The sequence below is a fragment of the Bombina bombina genome, chromosome 2 (assembly GCF_027579735.1).
Source record: "Bombina bombina isolate aBomBom1 chromosome 2, aBomBom1.pri, whole genome shotgun sequence".
NCBI lineage: Eukaryota > Metazoa > Chordata > Amphibia > Anura > Bombinatoridae > Bombina > Bombina bombina.
Genome location: NC_069500.1, coordinates 993,053,468 through 993,075,407, shown reverse-complemented (window position 1 = coordinate 993,075,407; position 21,940 = coordinate 993,053,468). Strand labels below are relative to the sequence as shown.

Genomic DNA, 21,940 nt, shown 5'->3' with positions numbered 1-21,940 from the left:
ATTCGAGGGACGCCATCTTGGATGACGTCCCTTAAAGGAACCGTCATTCGTCGTCTAGTCGTCGGAAGAAGAGGATGGATCCGCGCTGGAGGTCTTCAAGATGGAGCCGGTCGTCATCGGATGGAAGAACATAGAAGATGCCGCTTGGAGAAGATGTTTGCCGGTCCGGATGTCCTCTTCTTGCCGGATAGGAGGAAGACTTTGGAGCACCGGATTATGGATCGCCAACCCCCGCTTGGGTTGGATGAAGATCTTGGAGCCAGGACGGATCGGTGATACCTGGATGGTGAAGACAAGGTAGGAAGATCTTCAGGGGATTAGTGTTAGGTTTATTTAAGGGGGTTTGGGTTAGATTAGGGGTATGTGGGTGGTGGGTTGTAATGTTGGGGGGGGGGTATTGTATGTTTTTTTTTACAGGCAAAAGAGCTGCAATTCTTGGGGCATGCCCCGCAAAGGGCCCTGTTCAGGGCTGGTAAGGTAAAAGAGCTTGTAATTTTTGTATTTTAGAATAGGGTAGGGAATTTTTTATTTTGGGGGTCTTTGTTATTTTATTAGGGGGCTTAGAGTAGGTGTAATTAGTTTAAAATTGTTGTAATATTTTTCTTATGTTTGTAAATATTTTTTTATTTTCTGTAACTTAGATCTTTTTTATTTTTTGTACTTTAGATAGTTTATTTAATTGTATTTATTTGTAGGAATTGTGTTTAATTAATTTATTGATAGTGTAGTGTTAGGTTAATTGTAGGTAATTGTAGGTAGTTTATTTAATTATTTTATTGATAGGGTAGTGGTAGGTTTAATTATATCTTAGGTTAGGACTTATTTTACAGGTAATTTTGTTATTATTTTAACTAGGTAACTATTAAATAGTTCTTAACTATTTAATAGCTATTGTACCTGGTTAAAATAATTACAAAGTTACCTGTAAAATAAATATTAATCCTAAAATAGCTATAATATAATTATAATTTATATTTTAGCTATATTAGGATGTATTTTACAGGTAAGTATTTAGCTTTAAATAGGAATCATTTATTTAATAAGAGTTAATTTATTTCGTTAGATAAAAATTATATTTAACTTAGGGGGGTGTTAGTGTTAGGGTTAGACTTAGCTTTAGGGGTTAATACATTTATTAGAATAGCGGTGAGCTCCGGTCGGCAGATTAGGGGTTAATAATTGAAGGTAGGTGTCGGCGATGTTAGGGAGGGCAGATTAGGGGTTAATACTATTTATGATAGGGTTAGTGAGGGGGATTAGGGGTTAATACATTTATTATAGTAGCGCTCAGGTCCGCTCGGCAGATTAGGGGTTAATAAGTGTAGGTAGGTGTCGGCGACGTTGTGGGGGGCAGATTAGGGGTTAATAAATATAACATAGGGGTCGGCGATGTTAGGGGCAGCAGATTAGGGGTACATAGGGATAACGTAGGTGGCGGCGATTTGCGGTCGGAAGATTAGGGGTTAATTATTTTAATCGAGTGGCGGCACCTCGGTTTAGGGGTACATAGGTAGTTTATGGGTGTTAGTGTACTTTAGGGTACAGTAGTTAAGAGCTTTAGAAACCGGCGTTAGCCAGAAAGCTCTTAACTCCTGCTTTTTTCAGGCGGCTGGAATTTTGTCGTTAGAGCTCTAACGCTCACTGCAGAAACGACTCTAAATACCAGCGTTAGAAAGATCCCATTGAAAAGATAGGCTACGCAAATGGCGTAGGGGGATCTGCGGTATGGAAAAGTCGCGGCTGAAAAGTGAGCGTTAGACCCTTTAATCACTGACTCCAAATACCAGCGGGCGCCCAAAACCAGCGTTAGGAGCCTCTAACGCTGGTTTTGACGGCTACCGCCGAACTCTAAATCTAGGCCTTAGTCTTTAGAGAAAAAACTAAGTTATGCACAAATGGAAAGTTTGGGGGACGTTTGAAATTAATTGTAGGTTGTAGCACAGTAAGGCTGTAATTGTTATATAATTTATTCTGAGTTTAATAACAACAATGATTTCTCACAGTAAGAAATTGTACTTAGTGGTTTATATGATGGCATATAAGTTTATATGATGGCACATAAGTTTATATGATGGCAATAGGTTTATATCATAGCATATAGGTTTATATGATGGCACATAGGTTTATATCATGGCATATAGGTTTATATGATGAAATATAAGTTTATATGATGGCACATAGGTTTATATGATGGTGCATAGGTTTATATGATGGCATATAGGTTAATATGATGGCATATAGGTTAATATGATGGCATATAGGTTTATATGATGGCACATAGGTTTATATGATGGTACATAGGTTTATATGATGGCATATAGGTTAATATGATGGCATATAGGTTAATATGATGGCATATAGGTTTATATGATGGCACATAGCTTTATATGATGGCACATAGGTTTATATGATGGCATATAGGTTTATATGATGGCACATACTGAGGTTTATATGATGGCACATAGCTTTATATGATGGCATATAGGTTTATATGATGGCACATAGGTTTATATGATGGCATATACATTTATATGATGGCACATAGCTTTATATGATGGCATATAGGTTTATATGATGGCATATAGGTTTATATGATGGCATATAGATTTATATGATGGCATATATGTTTATATGATGGCACATAGATTTATATGATGGCATATAGGTTTATATGATGGCACATAGGTTTATATGATGGCACATAGGTTTATATGATGGCATATAGGTTTATATGATGGCACATAGGTTTATATGATGGCATATAGGTTTATATGATGGCATATAGGTTTATATGATGGCACATAGGTTTATATGATGGTGCATAGGTTTAATGATGGCATATACTGTAGGTTTATATGATGGCATATGGGTTTATATGATGGCATATAGGTTTATATGATGGCACATACTGAGGTTTATATGATGGCACATAGATTTATATGATGGCATATAGGTTTATATGATGGCACATAGATTTATATGATGGCATATATGTTTATATGATGGCACATAGGTTTATATGATGGCATATACATTTATATGATGGCATATATGTTTATATGATGGCACATAGATTTATATGATGGCATATAGGTTTATATGATGGCACATAGGTTTATATGATGGCATATAGGTTTATATGATGGCACATAGGTTTATATGATGGTGCATAGGTTTAATGATGGCATATACTGTAGGTTTATATGATGGCATATGGGTTTATATGATGGCATATAGGTTTATATGATGGCACATAGGTTTATATGATGGTGCATAGGTTTAATGATGGCATATACTGTAGGTTTATATGATGGCATATGGGTTTATATGATGGCATATAGGTTTATATGATGGCATATAGGTTTATATGATGGCACATAGGATTATATGATGGTGCATAGGTTTATATGATGGCATATAGGTTAATATGATGGCATATAGGTTTATTTGATGGCACATATGTTTATATGATGGCATTTAGGTTTATATGATGGCACATAGGTTTATATGATGGCATATAGGTTTATATGATGGCATATAGGTTTATATCATAGCATATAGGTTTATATGATGGCACATAGGTTTATATCATGGCATATAGGTTTATATGATGAAATATAGGTTTATATGATGGCACATAGGTTTATATGATGGTGCATAGGTTTATATGATGGCATATAGGTTAATATGATGGCATATAGGTTTATATGATGGCACATATGTTTATATGATGGCATTTAGGTTTATATGATGGCACATAGGTTTATATGATGGCATATAGGTTTATATGATGGTATATAGGTATATATGATGGCACATACTGAGGTTTATATGATGGCACATAGATTTATATGATGGCATAAATGTTAATATGATGACACATAGGTTTATATGAGGGCATATAAGTTTATATGATGGCATATAGGTTTATATGATGGCACATAGATTTATATAATGTCATATAGGTTTATATGATGACACATATGTTTATTTGATGGCATATAGGTTTATATGATGGCACATAGGTTTATATAATGGCATATAGATTTATATGATGGCATATAGGTTTATATGATGGCACATAGGTTTATATGATGGCATATAGGTTTATATGGTGGCATATAGGATTATATGATGACACATAGGTTTATATGATGGTGCATAGGTTTAATGATGGCATATACTGTAGGTTTATATGATGGCATATAGGTTTATGTGATGGCATATGGGTTTATATGGTTTTATATAGGAAGAGTTACTTTGTTTACATAGCTCCATGATCAATGTGTCTAGCTTTTTCACATTTTATGGATCATTTATTATAAAGAGCTGGAGAAGAGAATATATGCACGTGTGTTGAATGAAAAACATTTGCAGGGTAGGATACCCATTTTCTTGGTTTTCTTTCTCATTAAATAAGGATTGGTATAAAGCAACATAGAAAAGTTTACAAAATACAGTTTTGGGCTGTATGGTACTTTGTGGGGTATTTTATTATTCTAATTTGGCATATATAGTATGTATTCAGAAATGATCTAAGGAGATATACTTTGTCTGTGAGAGACTGATTGATTAAGTTCTAAGGGAAGGGTGTGGAAAATGACTGATATCATAATATAAAAGGAAGCAAGAGATGTCCTTATTAGGCTATGGAGATCCAAACCATTTCAGCTATGCAATATCCACATAGGAATAAGGCCAAGAGATGACAGAAAACCTTTGCAGTCTCCATATTCAGCACTTTCATGATGCTAGGAGTAAAAACTGCTTTGCCAAGGCCAAGCTACAGCTAAAACCAGAGGACAATATGCCCATCACGAATAAGGAGAGTAAAATGAATTGACACAAAGAAGTCCAGCCAAACTTTTTTAGAATCCTATGTAATGTAACATTTTACGATCACTAATCTCCAAATTCTTTAATGAATGGACTACATAGAATAACAAGGTAGTCAATGGGACATTAGAAGCCATTGAACTCTCTACAACAGCTTTCTGCATGTTTCTCTTTCTCTCTGTGTTTCTCTTGTGCTGTCTTTCATTCTCTCTCTTTTTTATTTCTCTGGCCTAGATTCCATAAACCTTGTTTGTAAAACTAATACCTCATGAAAAGCATTCACTGCAGCATATGTCAGCATTAATCATTGCACAAGCATTTCACTAGAAATGCTTGTGCAATGCCACCCCCTGCACATTTGCGGCCAATCGGCCACTAGCAGGGGGTGTCAATCAACCCTATCGTATGTGATCGGGCAGATTGCTGTCCGCCACCTCAGAGACCGCTGCTTCTTAACTCCTGTTTCCGGAGAGTCTGAAGGCTCGCGCAGAAACAGATACATTTGCCTCAATAAAGGGGGTTGATAAATCGGCCCCTTGTTCTTTACCATAAAAAAACAGACGTAAATATTTTACAATTACAATTGTAATTACGTTTGATCTGTGAGATATCATGTATTTGGAACCTCACACAATTATAGATGAAAATGGCAGGAACACCCACTATTGGGAATAGATAATATAGATTAATTATAATCTTGCTTTTACAACCTCTGCAATCTTAGGAGCATTTATAAATCCAGGCAGGCCTCTGCCTCCCTTTCTTCATCTGTCTCTCGCTCATATCTACTTCCAGCAGATTTCAAATGAAATTCTACCATTGACAATTCATTAACAAGACACAAGGAAATACTGTGAAATGTCTGAATGGTATGACAAGCTTCTCTGCTGTATCTTACATTTGCAGGTAATAGCTGGAACATCAAATTAATATTACTTTTATTTGAAATACAAAAGCTCCATGCAAAAGTTTAATACAAACAGTTGTAAGAGGGCTGGAAATTTGTTCAGTATCCAAAAAAGACATAAGGTATATGAAGCTACAGTAAACATATTGATATAAATGCTCCTAGACATGCATGAGTGCACAGAACCTTTAGTTTTGGATCAATGGTGCTTTTTTATTAACTAAAGAAATGGTGTATGCAATCTCTTCAAATGAAGAGTTAAATTGTCTAATACCTGCTCTGTACACCAGAAACCAAGCAGAGAAAAAAAATACTGTCCCCCCAACATCCCATATATCCTACCAAAACAAACAGATCCTATTAAAGAGGACACTCTCCAAGAATAAAGAATCTGAAAGAAGTTTTTTCCTAACCCCTTTTATGAACTGTGACATTGTAAGGTTTTCTTAAGAGCTTAAAGGGACACTGAACCCAAATTTTTTTCTTTTGTGATTTAGATAGAGCATGCAATTTTAAGCAATGTTCTAATTTACTCCTATTATCAAATTTTCTTCATTCTCTTGCTATCTTTATTTGAAAAAGCAAGCATCTAAGCTAAGGAGCCAGCCAATTTTTGGTTCAGTACCCTGGGCAGCACTTGTTTATTGGTGGGTGTATTTATCCACCAATCAGCAAGAACAACCCAGGTTGTTCACTAAAAATGGGCTGGCATCTAAACTTTGCTTTTCAAATAAAGATACCAAGAGAATGAAGAAAATTTGATAATAGGAGTAAATTAGAAAGATGCTTAAAATGAAATGCTCTATCTGACTCACAAAAAAAATTGGGTTCAGTGTCCCTTTAAGGGTGACAACAAGAAGCTTTTAGTTGTCAAAAAATAGTTTTTATGATATAAAACTTTGGAGAACCATATTCTTGTAAGCTGCAGTATAGATCTAAGTGCTACAGATATACAACCCATCTATAAAAACAGTATAGCTGATTTTCCATTATTTAAGTAAGCAAACACAGGAACTAGGTTTGAACAAATTACATTTCAGCTGCTGGGCGGGCATTAAATTACTATAACATGTAAATACAGGCAACATGTTTTCTATTATACCAAAATTTATTGATATAGGTTTTTCTTCAGCATGAACTACAAATATGTTAGTGCCTATTTAAGTTTTCAAGAATCATGGGTTGCACTGTCATGAAAATTAATAATATTGCTGTGTCTGGAAAATATGACAAGTTTTAATCCTCAAGAAGTGGAGAAAAATACTGAAATGAGATATTGTTTTCAAGTGTTTATTGAAAGTGGAATATTTTTTTTATTGTGAAATGCTGTAAAGCATCAGAGCAGCACTTCATCTTTAATAAGAAAATTGCAAATATTCAATCAAGAGTTCAAGAAGTATGTTAATGACACCTCATCAGCTGAAGGAACTGATGCATGCCCTACATGATCTTTTAATAGTGTAACTAGTCTTTATTTATTGCTGATTTTAATGGAATATTTTTTATAATTTCATGTTCATAAAAGTATTCTCCGATGTTGATGGTTCCAGGTGGACATTGTTTTTAGGCCGAAACAGGGCAATGTGAAACAAATCAATGAAACTATTTCTGAGGGACATAATAAGACCAGTCAGTAAGGAAATAGCAATAAGCATCTTGTTGACATATTTTTCATTTACTGCAGACCCCATGTTATGTTATTAATATAATGAGCATTACTGAAATCATTTTAAATTTAAATAAAAAAGCTATTTTTAAATAGATCAATTTATGTTTAAGCTAAAACTTAGAAAATTAATGTTGAATATAAATGACTTTGTAAAGGCCACAAAAATGAATATTGTTTTATTGTATAAAAGAAAATACGCCTAGATTTAGAGTTTTGCGGCCAAAGGGGTGCGTTAGCTACTCGTGATTCCCCCCCCCCCGCACCTTTTAAACAACGCTGGTATTGAGAGTTCTCTGAAGGGCTGCGTTAGGCTCCAAAAAGGGAGCGTACAGGCATATTTACCGCCACTTCAACTCTCAATACAAGCGTTGCTTACGGTAGTGGCTAGCTGTAAAAATGTGCTTGTGCACGATTCCCCCATAGGAAACAATGGGGCAGTTTGGGCTTAAAAAAACCTAACACCTGCAAAAAAGCAGCGTTAAGATCCTAATGCAGCCCCATTGTTTCCTATGGGGAAACACTTTCTAAGTCTGCACCTAACACCCTAACATGAACCCTGAGTCTAAACACCCCTAACCTTACACTTATTAACCCCTAATCTGCCGATCCCACTATCGCTGACCCCTGCATTATATTATTAACCCCTAATCTGCCGCTCCTTACACCTCTGCAACCTACATTATACCTATGTACCCCTAATCTGCTGCCCCTAACATCACCGACCCCTATATTATTTTTACTAACCCCTAATCTGCCCCCCCCCAACATTGCCGCTACCTTACCTACACTTATTATCCCCTAATCTGCCGATCGGACCTCGCCGCTACTCTAATAAATGTATTAACCCCTAAACCGCCTCACTCCTGCATCAAAAACCCTATAATAAATAGTATTAACCCCTAATCTGCCCTCCCTAACATCGCCAACACCTAACTTCAAGTGTTAACCCCTAATCTGCTGACCAGACCTTGCCGCTACTATAATAAATGTATTAACCCCTAAAGCTAAGTCTAACCCTAACAACCCCCTAAATTAAATATAATTTTAATCTAACGAAATAAATTAAATATTATTAACTAAAGTCTTCCTATTTAAAGCTAAATACTTACCTGTAAAATAAACCCTAATATAGCTACAATATAACGAATAATTATATTGTAGCTATTTTAGGATTTATATTTATTTTACAGGCAACATTGTATTTATTTTAACTAGGTACAATAGCTATTAAATAGTTATTTTCTATTTAATAGCTACCTAGTTAAAATAATTACAAAATTACCTGTAAAATAAATCCTAACCTAAGTTACAATTAAACCTAACACTACACTATCAATAAATAAATTAAATCAATTAACTACAATTACATACAATTAAATAAACTAAACTAAATTACAAAAAAAACAAAAAACAAAACACTAAATTACAAAAAATAAAAAAAGATTACAATAATTTTAAGCTAATTACACCTACTCTAAGCCCCCTAATAAAATAACAAAGCCCCCCAAAATAAAAAAATTCCCTACCCTATTCTAAATTAAAATAGTTAACAGCTCTATTACCTTACCAACCCTTAAAAGGGATTTTTGCGGGGCATGCCCCAAAACACTACCCCCTGAAGATCTTCCTACCTTGAGTCGTCTTCACTCAGCCGAGCACCGATGGACCAAAAGAAGACATCCGGAGTGGCAGAAGTCTTCATCCTATCCGGGCAGAAGCGGACATCCGGCCTGGCAGACATCTTCATCCAAGCGGCATCTTCTATCTTCATCCATCCGACGAGGAGCGGCTCCATCTTCAAGACCTCCGGTGCGGAACATCGTCTTCCTACCGACGAATGTAGGTTCCTTTAAGTGACGTCATCCAAGATGGCGTCCCTCGAATTCCGATTGGCTGATAGGATTCTATCAGCCAATCGGAATTAAGGTAGGAAAAATCTGATTGGCTGATTGAATCAGCCAATCAGATTCAAGTTCAATCCGATTGGCTGATCCAATCAGCCAATCAGATTGAGCTCGCATTCTATTGGCTGTTCCGATCTTGAAGATGGAGCCGCTCCTCGTCGGATGGATGAAGATAGAAGATGTCGCTTGGATGAAGATGTCTGCCGGTCCGGATGTCCTCTTCTGCCCGGATAGGATGAAGACTTCTGCCGCTCAGGATGTCTTCTTTTGGTCCATCGGTGCTCGGCCGAGTGAAGACGACTCAAGGTAGGGAGATCTTCAGGGGGGTAGTGTTAGGTTTATTTAAGGGGGGTTTGGGTTAGAGTAGGGGTATGTGGGTGGTGGGTTGTAATGTTGGGGGGTGGTATTGTGTTTTTTTTTTTACAGGCAAAAGAGCTGATTTCTTTGGGGCATGCCCTGCAAAAAGCCCTTTTAACTATTTTAATTTAGAATAGGGTAGGGAATTTTTTTATTTTGGGGGGCTTTGTTATTTTAATAGGGGGCTTAGAGTAGGTGTAATTAGCTTAAAATTATTGTAATCTTTTTTTATTTTTTGTAATTTAGTGTTTGTTTGTTTTTGTAATTTAGTTTAGTTTATTTAATTGTATGTAATTGTAGTTAATTTATTGAATTCATTTAATGATAGTGTAGTGTTAGGTTTAATTGTAACTTAGGTTAGGATTTATTTTACAGGTAATTTTGTAATTATTTTAACTAGGTAGCTATTAAATAGTTAATAACTATTTAATAACTATTGTACCTAGTTAAAATAAATACAAAGTTGCCTGTAAAATAAATATAAATCCTAAAATAGCTCAAATATAATTATTCGTTATATTGTAGCTATATTAGGGTTTATTTTAAAGGTAAGTATTTAGTTTTAAATAGGAAGACTTTAGTTAATAAGATTTAATTTATTTCGTTAGATTAAAATTATATTTCATTTAGGGGGGTGTTAGGGTTAGGGTTAGACTTAGTTTTAGGGGTTAATACATTTATTAGAGTAGCGGCGAGGTCCGGTCGGCAGATTAGGGGTTAATACTTGTAGTTAGGTGTCGACGATGTTAGGGAGGGCAGATTAGGGGTTAATACTATTTATTATAGGGTTTTGAGGCGGGAGTGAGGCGGTTTAGGGGTTAATACATTTATTAGAGTAGCTGCGAGGTCCAGTCAGCAGATTAGGGGTTAATAAGTGTAGGTAGGTAGCGGCGACGTTGGGGGGGGGCAGATTGGGGGTTAATAAATATTATGTAGGTGTCGGCGATGTAAGGGGCAGCAGATTAGGGGTACATAGGAATAATGTAGGTGGTCGGCAGATTAGGGGTTAACATTTTTTATTAGAGTGCCGGCGATGTGGGGGGACCTGGGTTTAGGGGTACATAGGTAGTTTATGGGTGTTAGTGTACTTTAGAGCACAGTAGTTAAGAGCTTTATAAACCGATGTTAGCCCAGAAAGCTCTTAACTACTGACTTTTTCCTGCTGAGGGAGTCTTGTCGGTAGAGGCTCTACCGCTCACTTCAGCCAAGACTCTAAATACCGGCGTTAGGAAGATCCCATTGAAAAGATAGGATACGCAAAAAGCAGCGTAAGGACCCCTTAACGCTGCTTTTGACGGCTAACGCAGAACTCTAAATCTAGGCGATAGTTTGTTAAAATGATGTACAATAGTCTAGACCCAACTGAATTCAAAGAACCAAGTAAAAAAAATATTTAGAACCGTTATGTTGCTGAATCACTAACACACATGATGTGGCTTTAAATAGATAGATAGAAAGAGAGAGAGGTAGGTAGATAGATAGATAGATAGATAGATAGATAGAGAGACATAGATTATAGATATATAATAGATAGATGATAGATAAATAGATAGATATATAATAGATAGATAGATAGATAGATAGATAGATTGATAGATAGATAGATAGATAGATAGATAGATAGATAGATGATAGATGATAGATATACAGTATAATGGATAGAAATATAGATAGATAGACAGATATATAGTCAGATAATAGATAGATAGATAGATAGATAGATAGATAGATATACAAATAACGTATTTTACTTGGATTGGCACTGTATATAAAATATATAATTTTCTTTTTAATGTGGACAGTTCATATAAATAAAATTACAGCTAGTCATGGGTGCAAAAGACTAAAAAAGTATCTTGCACAGGGGTATTAAATTGCTTACTGCTAAAGGAGTTAATCTATATTTTTAATATACTAGTAATACATTGTAGGCAATAACAGCTTACACTTAAAGGGACATAAAACATATCATTAAAGATCTTTTAGAGATTTCTTTAACAAAGCAATGCTATGGTAAAACTAAGCACTAAAACCGTATTTTAGTGAAGGAGATTCCTTGCATGGGCCTATCAGCATAATGTGCTGTGTATGTCACATGCATGAGCTGGGCTGTCACTTTACCGGCTTGATGCATGCATATAAAAATTGTTATGGTCAGCATACAATACGAATGGGATATAAAGGAGGTGAAATCCTTTATAAGCTCACTAGTACTAGCGCTTATATGTGCAAAAGCACTATTGCAGTTTTCATAAAAAAATCTTCTAATAGAATATGCTCTTATAAATTTGATATGCCTTTTAATTAAATGTCATATGGGGCTACCTATTCATGTAATCATAAGAAGCTGGATCTTTACATTTTTAAAAAATAAACTTCAGTGTAAAATAATTCAAAATATCCAAGGGAAGATTTGCCCATTTTAATCTAAAACGTAAGTCTGTCTAAGATTTTGAGTGGCTTAAAAGAAAGTGAAGTGTGACAGATCCTCACAAACAAAAGGGATTTCCGACCAAGGTATTAGCACATTCTCCCTTTTGCTATGATTTAGTGAACAATGTGAGAAAATAAACTTTCTCCCAAAGCTAATTTCTGCAAAATATTTTATGGCATCAGCCTGGGGAGTATGGTGGGTCAGGCTAGTTTCACCTAACACTGTTTATCTTTATTAGAAAGGAACCCAGCTCAGCTGACACTGGATTAAGAACACCACGTAATTAAAACTGGCTTAGTACATCACAATTTATAAAAAATATAACTACTTAAAAATTGCAAAAACTATAAACAACAGGAAACCCATTTAGTAACAACTTTAAAGTAGACATTTCCAACATGTAATAAGCATGTAATAAGCATGTAATAAGCATGTAATAAATTCATTAATTTAATGTCATAATTAAAATTAACCATGTACTGACCTGTAAATAATAAGCTCCACAATCCTCTTTAAACGGACTTAAAAAACGAAATGTTTCTTTCATGATCGGATAGAGCATAGCATTTTAAATAACTTTTCAATGTACTTATATTACCATATTTTCTTTGTTTACTTGGTATCCTTTGTTGAAAAATCATGAAGGTAGGTTATGTGTCTGCAACACTATATGGCAGCAGTTTAGATAGAAAGCATTAGCAACAGCACTAGATGGCAGCACTATTTCCTGTCATGTAGTGCTACAGGCATGTGCACTTTACCTACCTATGTATCTCTTAAACAAAGAATAACATGAGAACAAAAACAAATTAATAAAAGAAGCAAAATTGGAAACTTGTTAAACTGTATGCTTTGGGCCTATCTACTATCAAGCTCCGGATAGAACTTGAGGCCCCCGTGTTTCTGGCGAGCCTGCAGGCTCGCCAGAAACACCAGTTATGAAGCAGCGGTCTAAAGACCACTGCTCCATAACCTGTCCGCATGGTCTGAGCAGGCAGACAGACATCGTCGCAATTCAACCCGATCGAGTACGATCGGTTTGATTGGCACCTCCCTGCTGGCGGCCGATAGACCGCGATTCTGCAGGGGGCGGCATTGCACCAGCAGCTCTTGTGAGCTGCTGGTGCAATGCTGAATACGGAGAGCGTATTGCTCTCCGTATTCAGCGAGGTCTGGCGGACCTGATCCGCACTGTCGGATCAGGTCCTCCAGACTTTGATAAATAGAGGCCTTTGAATCATGAAAGAAAAAAAGGGTTTCTAGTCATTTTAAGCTATATTCTGCAGTGGGGATTGTAAGGTATAATACAAAAAGCATATACAAATGTTAAAATAGTCAATTACTTTATTATCCACTGATAAGTATGTGTCTGATCTGTTATTAATGTGTAACGTCCTCCCATTTCTTAATCACATATTGCAATGCATTAATACAGCTACCTATAATAAGTGCCTTTCAGTTATACAATGTTCTGCTTTTTTCTATTTACAAACCATCATTTGAATACTGTTATTTTTGGTTGAGAAGAGAGAGATGCCTCCTGTGTCTTTTTGATTGATATTTGAATTATTAGTGTAAAGGATCATTAATATATTCTAATAACAATTTGTATTCAGCCTATGTATATGTGGTATTGTTGCAATTATATAGTATTAGTACATACTTATAGGGTATTGTGGTGCTAGCATTAGACATTACATTAGTAGGAGAGGCGTAGACATGCATTTACTTAATGTTCAGTTGAGATCTTACAACAAAACTGTAGTCATATACTTCTTATATGAAAATTGTATATTAAAGGCCATACAACAACTGGGGATAAACATATCATTGTAAAATATATGAGTAAAATAGTGTATCTGCAATGTTGAATGGTGTGTTGGATGCAAGATGTCATAAGCTCCACACATCACTTTCCATAGAAGGCGGGGGCAATCTCATCCATGTTTCTCAGCCGTTGTTACTGACCATATTTGTCCATGAAATGAGTACAAACATAACATAATCCCTTAGTAGGTTAGGTGTTTAAATTGGGGTGAAAATATGTATAAAACCTATTCAACTATATTTATTGCCGTCTTTGACTGTACATTATTACGGAATAAGGTTTGTTTTATGTTTATAATATTGTCTCTGGAAGTATTTAAACAATGTTTTACTTATAGATGTTAATCATGCACTTGCTTTCTCATTTCAGGGAGAACAGGGCGAAGTTGGTCCACCTGGATTAGATGGAGAGTCCGGAATAAAGGTAATCTGCTAGTAAGAGGTTAACTAAAGTAAAAATGCAAACAAGGCAAATGGTTTTGTGTTTGTTGTGTATGGTAAAACAATACTACTTGTTGGCATAGGAAATGCAAGAGAAGGCCGAGGTGAGGCCTTGTTAAAGATATAGTCTAACGCAAAATGTCATTGTTAGAACATTCATTTTTGCTTTACTGATGCTAGATAACTATTGGCTAGATTACAACTGTAGCCCAAATGAATGGGCAGGGTGTGTTATCTTGTGTTAAGCCTCACACAAAGAAAAGTTGCTCTGGAACTGCTAGACAATCAATCTACTTTAATTCTTTCAGCTCTTCAGCAGTACTTAACATATGTGTTTCATCCTTTTGTGAAGGTTAAATATAAGTTCTAAGGTCAGTAATGGAAGATTTGCAACATGCTAATTTTGCATTTTAGTTTCCCTTCAGATACACATTATTGAAAATGTATTTCCTAGAAATGATGCTTAAATTAACATTTAACCAGCATATCCATGATTAAATGAAGACAGATTTGACAACAACAATTTGATGGATGTGTAGTATATACATTTTGAAGATGGGAAAGGAAGATTTATACAGTCACTAGACAGAAAATCACTGTTTTCACTGTTCTGCTCAGCCTCCAAATTCTGTCCAGTATATTTCATATAAGTGGGCTGCTTAAAGAGTTTTGATTCAGTATTATTTTATAAATGATAGATAGCATATCTATATAGTATTGGTTCTTTGGTAATCAGTATTAAGATCATGTACAAGCTCACAAATAGCTTCCTGTAAACTAGAATATTAATGTCTGGAAAATTAAATGGAAAGGTGAGTCTGATGCCTTTTCTTATGTTTTGTTTATTGATTAGGGTGATCAAGGAGAACACGGAGAAAAGGTTGGTTATTTTAACTTTTTTATTTTAAGATGTTTATAACATTTAATTAATATTCTAATATGGAAGCACTACACAATTGTGTTTTGTAAATTAAACTGTCTGTGTTGCGGAAAGTTTTTCATCTGCGGCCTGTAGCTCAGAATGTCTCATCTATGTTACTTTCCAGCAAACCTCTCCCTCACCCAGTCTCCATATACCACTCCTTCCTCCCCATTCTCCGTGTGCAACTCCAGGAGCCATTCATGTGTTGCTCCGATAATTCCTCTTTTCACTACAATTTGCAGGCCCAAGTTTTGAGGTACTAATGGCACCATGTCCCCCTCACCACCTGGCCCATGACACAAGTGACCCCTGTCACCCCCTGATGGCGGCCCTGTACCTAAGCTATTGTGGTTGAAGGCCTCTTTAAGGTGATATACTCCAGCAATGCTGCATAAATATTTAATAAAGGGTGAATGTCACCTATGCTAATATGTTTAAATAAAAAATAAAATATTGATTCATTGCTTCTAACCATTATTGGTGCCATGTAGAAGAAGGGTGTCCTCTTCAGGAGCCAAGAGGTTACCCTAACCCCAATGTTAATGTTATTGATCATAGAGTGACTAGTGACATTTTGAAGTAACAACATAGGGTCAGATTACAAGTGGAGCATGCGAGTGATAAGGGGTTTATCAAGGGTGTTTGCGCATGTAATGTTTAGCGCTCATATTAGAAGTTGAAAGTAAATGCAATCGCTTGAGCGCAATTCAAGTTAGCACATCCTCAGAGCTCTGGTTATCTGTTTTGCAAAACAAAAAAGTGTCACAAAACATATCAATAATTCATTACAAAGTAGAGTTACATTCATAATAACACTATCTAATAGCAATTATTACAAAAAAAATATTGCACAAAAGAGTAATAACGGCTCAAACATATGAGATCTCAGGTGTTAGAGAAGAAAAGGCAGGCAAAGGGCTTTAATAGTATCTTAGCCAGCAACCTCCCATAGATTACAGAAAATAAAATGTACACAGTCCCCAATGAGGAACGAACAATTAGAGAAACATCACAGTCCAGTTATTAAAGGGCTAAAAAAAAACTTTTATTGCAAAACATAGTGTACAAATTAAATCATGTTAATAACAAAAACTACCACCTTAAACTGTTAAAAAAAATAGCTAGTTGCCAGTTGCCACTAGAAAAATTATTCAAAGCATAAAGAGGTATTGATATAAAAACTCGGTAAAAAAAGAAAAAGTAAAAATATAAATATAAATAAAATATATATATAAAAAATAGAGAAGTGAAAAATATGAAAAAATGAAAAAGTGAAGTATGTGACTTTTTCACTCTTTTTCACTTTTTATATTTATATTTTTATATCTCCATATTTTTTTTGGATAATTTCGTTTGTTATTTTTTGTAACGGTAGTTTTTTATTTTTTGTAATTTTAGTGTTTATTATTTTTTGTAATTGTAGTTTTAATTTTTTAGTAATCTTAGGTTTTTTATATTTAGTAATTTTAGGTTTTATTAGTGTAAGCTTAGGTTTTATTTTTATTTCACAGGTAAGTTTGTATTTATTTTTAAATAGGTAGTTAGATAATAATTGTAACTTTAATTTAGGTCTATTTTAATTATTTTAAAGTTAGCGGTTGTTAGGTTTAGGGGTTAATAGTTTAATTTAGGTTGTTGCGATGTGGGGGCTGGCAGTTTAGGGGTTAATAGGTTTAGTTAGTGTTGGCGATGTTTGGGAAAGGCCATTTAGGGGTTAATAGGTTTAGTTAGTGTTGGCGATGCTTGGGAATGGTGGTTTAGGGGTTAATAGGTTTATTTAGTGTTTCAGTTAGTGTTGGCGATGTCGGGGAACTGCGGTCTAGGGGTTAATAAGTTTAGTTAGTGTTGGCGAAGTTTGGGAACGGCGGTATAGAGGTTAATAGGTTTAGTTAGTGTCAGCGATGTTGGGGAACTGCGGTTTAGGGGTTAATAGATTAAGTTAGTGTCGGCAAACTGCGGTTTAGGGGTTAATAGGTTTAGTTAGTGTCGGCGATGTTGGGGAACGGTGGTTTAGGTTGTTAATAGCTTTATTTACTGATTTAGTTGGTGTCGGCGATGTCGGGGAATGGCAGTTTAGGGGCTAATAGCTTTATTTAGTGATTTAGTTAGTGTTGGCGATGTTGGGGAATGTTGGTTTAGGGGTTAATAGCTTTATTTAGTGATTTAGTTAGTGTCAGCGATGTTGGGGAACGGTGGTTTAGGTTGTTAATAGCTTTATTTACTGATTTAGTTGGTGTCGGCGATGTCGGGGAATGGCAGTTTAGGGGCTAATAGCTTTATTTAGTGATTTTGTTAGTGTCGGCGATGTCGGGGAACTGTGGTTTAGATTAGAATAATGAGAAATTCAGAATATGAATAATAGATCCGAAAACTCGGAAACTGATTTAATAATTTTCTGAATTTTTTGGGATTTTAGTTATGGTGCCGATTCAGAAATTCGGATGCATTTGAATCTCCGAATCGGTCAAAATTTGGCCGAAAACTAAATTCGGCCGAAACAAAATGCACATGTCTAGTTATTATTGCCAGCAACATTCTGGCCATCATCTTGTGGGAGAACATAACAGTTTACCACAGGTCTCAAAGAGGGTACAACACTATAATATGAATAGAAAAAAATAAATAGATATTATCTAATATATAAGTATACATTATCTAATTTCATACATTCAGTAACTGATATGACATGCAAATAGGACATTTATGTCCATAGATCTTTAAAGAAAGCAACTTCTTACATGTTATAAATAGAGGCAACTATTCTCTGCTTCTTATATCTGCATCTATAAATATAGCATAGAAAACTTCTCTAACCTAACATTTTCATAAAGAAAATTTTGTTTTTTTTTGGTTAAAGGATAGTTACATTGTCAATTTTATGTTTCTAACAATATAATAAAACATATTTTGTTTCATAAATGATATTGCAGACGCATAAAATAGCTACAAGCCATATATAAATATACACTCTAATGTATTTTCCCATAAATCTTTATTAAAATAAATGGTTGTAAGCACTTGTTTCCATAATAATAAAACTAATAAACCAACTAGATTAAACATTTTTAAAAAACTGTTAAAAGGCAACAGTAAATGAGGTCCCATTACTATATAAAGGAAAAGCCTGAGGTATCACTTTTTTTGTAGTAAACTATTAGAAAATCATTAGTAGCCAGGAGAAATGACAGAGATACCAGCTTCATCTGGAATACATTTCCGAGACATTACTAGTAGCCAAAATAAACTCATATTATGGCTGATTTGTTAATAGCTTAATACTGCAAAGAATAACTACAAGGTTCTCATTCTAATATTTTACTTTTTTTTTGTTTTAAAGGAAAATGTTTTAAAAATGTTCTTCATTTGATGTTTATTACCTAACCTCTTCCTGTTTCTATGGTAACAAAAAGGATGAACACATTTATCCAAAAAGTATGCATTTCTAGTGTAACACATAAGGCTACTTCATGTCCATTACTTCTTAATGGATTCATCAAAAGTGTGTGATATTTTAGAAATAACACCAAAGAAATAAAAAGGATGCAACCATATCTATTTCACAAGACATATTAAGCTATGTAATAACTATACTATGCTTCAAAGCAAAATCCAAAATGCCTTATTGTAAAGGGAAATAGTACAGTTCATAAAATGTAAATGGGTATCCAGAAATCCTGACTAATGGAATATGAAAGTTAAACTTTCATTGTTCAACTAGAGCATGCAATTTTAAGAACCTTTTCAATTTACTTCTTTTATTACATTTACATTGTTTTTTTGGTATCTTTTGTTGAAAAGCATACACATGTAGGCTCAGGAACAGGAATACACTAATAGGAGCAAGTATGTAATTGGGGGCTACACACGTATGCTTTTTGTCATTAGCTCACTAGATGTGTTCAGCTAGGTTCCTGTAGTGCACCAGACTAACGTTTAGGTTTAGGTGGCAGTGGTGGTCAGGGAGGGATAATGCTTTGGGTTCATTAACTTGTTATGTGATATCCTTAGCCACAGCTTCTGTAGAATGATAACATTCTTTCTAATGATAATATGAGATAATGAGTAAATCACTGTGTGCTCTAGATTACATACTAAATCATTTTTGGGGGGTCAATTATTAATACAAAATAAATTATGCTATGAAAATTATTAGTTAGTTATTTAAAGATAAATGATAACAGTAGACTAGATCTAGCATCCCAGCAACACATTTTTATAACCAGACAACTTAGTTTATTCTGTTAACAGCAGTCAGATGTAATTAGGGATGGTTGTCAAGGACAGAGTTATAATTTATAATATAAACCCAACACACTACCACAGCCCTAACTCCAGCCTAAACTTTCTCTTCCCTAATCCTAACACTAACCTTACTCTACCTATCCCTAACTAGTCTTACTCTACCCCAACCCTAACCTTAAACCTTTCCTAACCTTTTACTATCCCTTAACCTTAAAGGGGTATTCCAGCCAAAATTGGAGACCACATGGGTGCATTTCAGTATTTAACAGAAGCATTTTTGTAATATACATGTATTAGCAAAAATGCTTCTAACAAAAGCTATAGCTGTTTCAAAATTGTATTTAAGTATGCACCGTGCACCAGCATTTAAACACAGCACTTGCTCAGAGACCCTAAGGTGCTTGTACCATCTGGTAATGACTCAATTTGTTCATTGCTGACATAGGGTTGCCACCTCGGCCATGTTTTCCTGGACACTTATGAGTTACACATGCTGCAGGGTGTGCCGGGAGGAACATGATTAGTGCTGTCCAGGGTCTCTATTTTTGTGCTGTTCAGCAGCACAATGCATGTCTCCCTCTGCACACCCTGCAGCATTTGTAACTCATAAGTGTCCAAGAAAACATGGCCGAGCCAGAGGTGGCAACCCTATGCTGACATGAAACACGCCCCACTGATTATCTGAGCAGCTGCATTATTTAAAATGTGGGTGCAGTGACAATATTTAGCTATGCTTCACATGCACGTGCAGAGAAAAATACTAACGCTAAAACAGTGATAACTTTTATCAGAAGCATTTTTGACAATACATGTATATTGGAAATATGTTTCAATTCAAATATGTAATTCATCTATGTGCATTTAAATTTTAACTTGAATGTCCCTTTAACTTACAGGATATGTTTTTGACAATGACATACTGAACATTAAAATATTTTAAGTGCTGCTATTTTTATGACAAAATTTAAATATTATACCAAATAGCCTGCTAGTAAATACAGCTTAGTAAAAAGGGACATGTTGATTGAGCTATGATCATTTTGATATGAACCTTTATGTTTGAGAGAAAGAATATCCCTTTGCTATTGTAAACTTCACTATTATTTTTTTTTTTTTTAAAGGGTGATTCTGGTGAAAGTGGTCCTAAAGGTGATAACGGAGAAAAGGTAACAATTATTTGAAATCTTTGACTTAATTTTTTCTTAATAAAGCATGGCATTAAATAAATGTTAAATAATGTTTGGTAAAACGTTTCAGATATCACTGCACTTTTGGAGGTTGAGTATTTGTTAAAATAAGTTGTGGAGGAAGGTATCTGGTACCATGGAAAAGGCAAGGGGGTTGGATCAGTGGCATCTCCAGAATGGACATATAGGGGCACTTCTCGGAGGCCCACCACTATTTTGTGTGTGGGGAGGGGGCCAGGCACGCTATGGCTGGAGTAAGGGGTGTGATGGGCAGGACTGCATGAGGCTTAGGAGGGCCTGAGGGGAGTGGTGGGGGCAAAAACAGGGGTGATCACACTGGAGGAAACATGAGAGAGAGACACAACTTAATTTGATAGACAGAATAGATGATGAGGATTGTACAGTGGTATTGTGGTGAAGGAGATAAGGAACAACCCTATTTAAAATATAATTGTTTAAAAATATTTTTGTTAAAATAATATTTATTTAGTTTTATTTACGACTTCTTAGGAATTATCTTCTAGCTGGATTATTGGTTATTGCACGGATCATTAAAATTGTGTAAAATGATTATTGTCTTGTGTTTTAGTGATGTTCTTAGTCAAACTTTACAAGGCCTTGAAATCTATTTTTAGTTCCAATATTTTTATGGGATCCATATTGGATTCTGTGGCCCCTAACTGACTTGAAAGAGCTTTTCAATAAAATTTTATATTAATTAACCAATCATAAAAAGGTGATTTGGATAATGACCATAAACATTTTAAATGACTAAAGAACTAAAATCCCTAATTTTGAATATGTGCAGCAGAATTCCAAGGGGGCATTTGGACCCCCTCTCTGGACACACATAATTTTGAGTATTAATGAATTATAACCAAAAGTAAAGAGGATTTACATTTTTTAAAATACCTACACAGTTCTATTGAAGAAAATGTATTCACTGAATTTAAAAACAAAAAAATGGTACCAGAATAAAATTAAATTTATTTAATTAAATAAGTTTCACAACTATTTTTGGTATGACCACTGTCTCACTGTGAATGTATGTATTATATACAGAATATTAAAAAAAGTTTTAGATGATACTTTGCTAGCAACAGGCTATGAAAATAGGGGGGGGGGGGGGATAAAAAATCAGAATGTTTCTGGAATTTCTACAAAAAAATAAGCAACACTGGTATATCTTTCCGCGGAAAGAAAGTTATCATATT

General features: G+C 35.0%; 1 protein-coding gene across 1 annotated transcript in view; it reads left to right on the top strand.

Annotated features, from left to right (window-relative positions):
- The window catches only part of COL25A1 (collagen type XXV alpha 1 chain), a 220,349-nt gene that overhangs the window by 78,756 nt on the left and 119,653 nt on the right, over window positions 1–21,940 (top strand). The window contains exons 9-11 of the mRNA XM_053700184.1: window positions 14,305–14,358; window positions 15,229–15,255; window positions 20,661–20,705. Of these exons, the coding sequence (XP_053556159.1) occupies window positions 14,305–14,358; window positions 15,229–15,255; window positions 20,661–20,705 (126 nt within the window). The remainder of the gene's footprint in view (window positions 1–14,304; window positions 14,359–15,228; window positions 15,256–20,660; window positions 20,706–21,940) is intronic.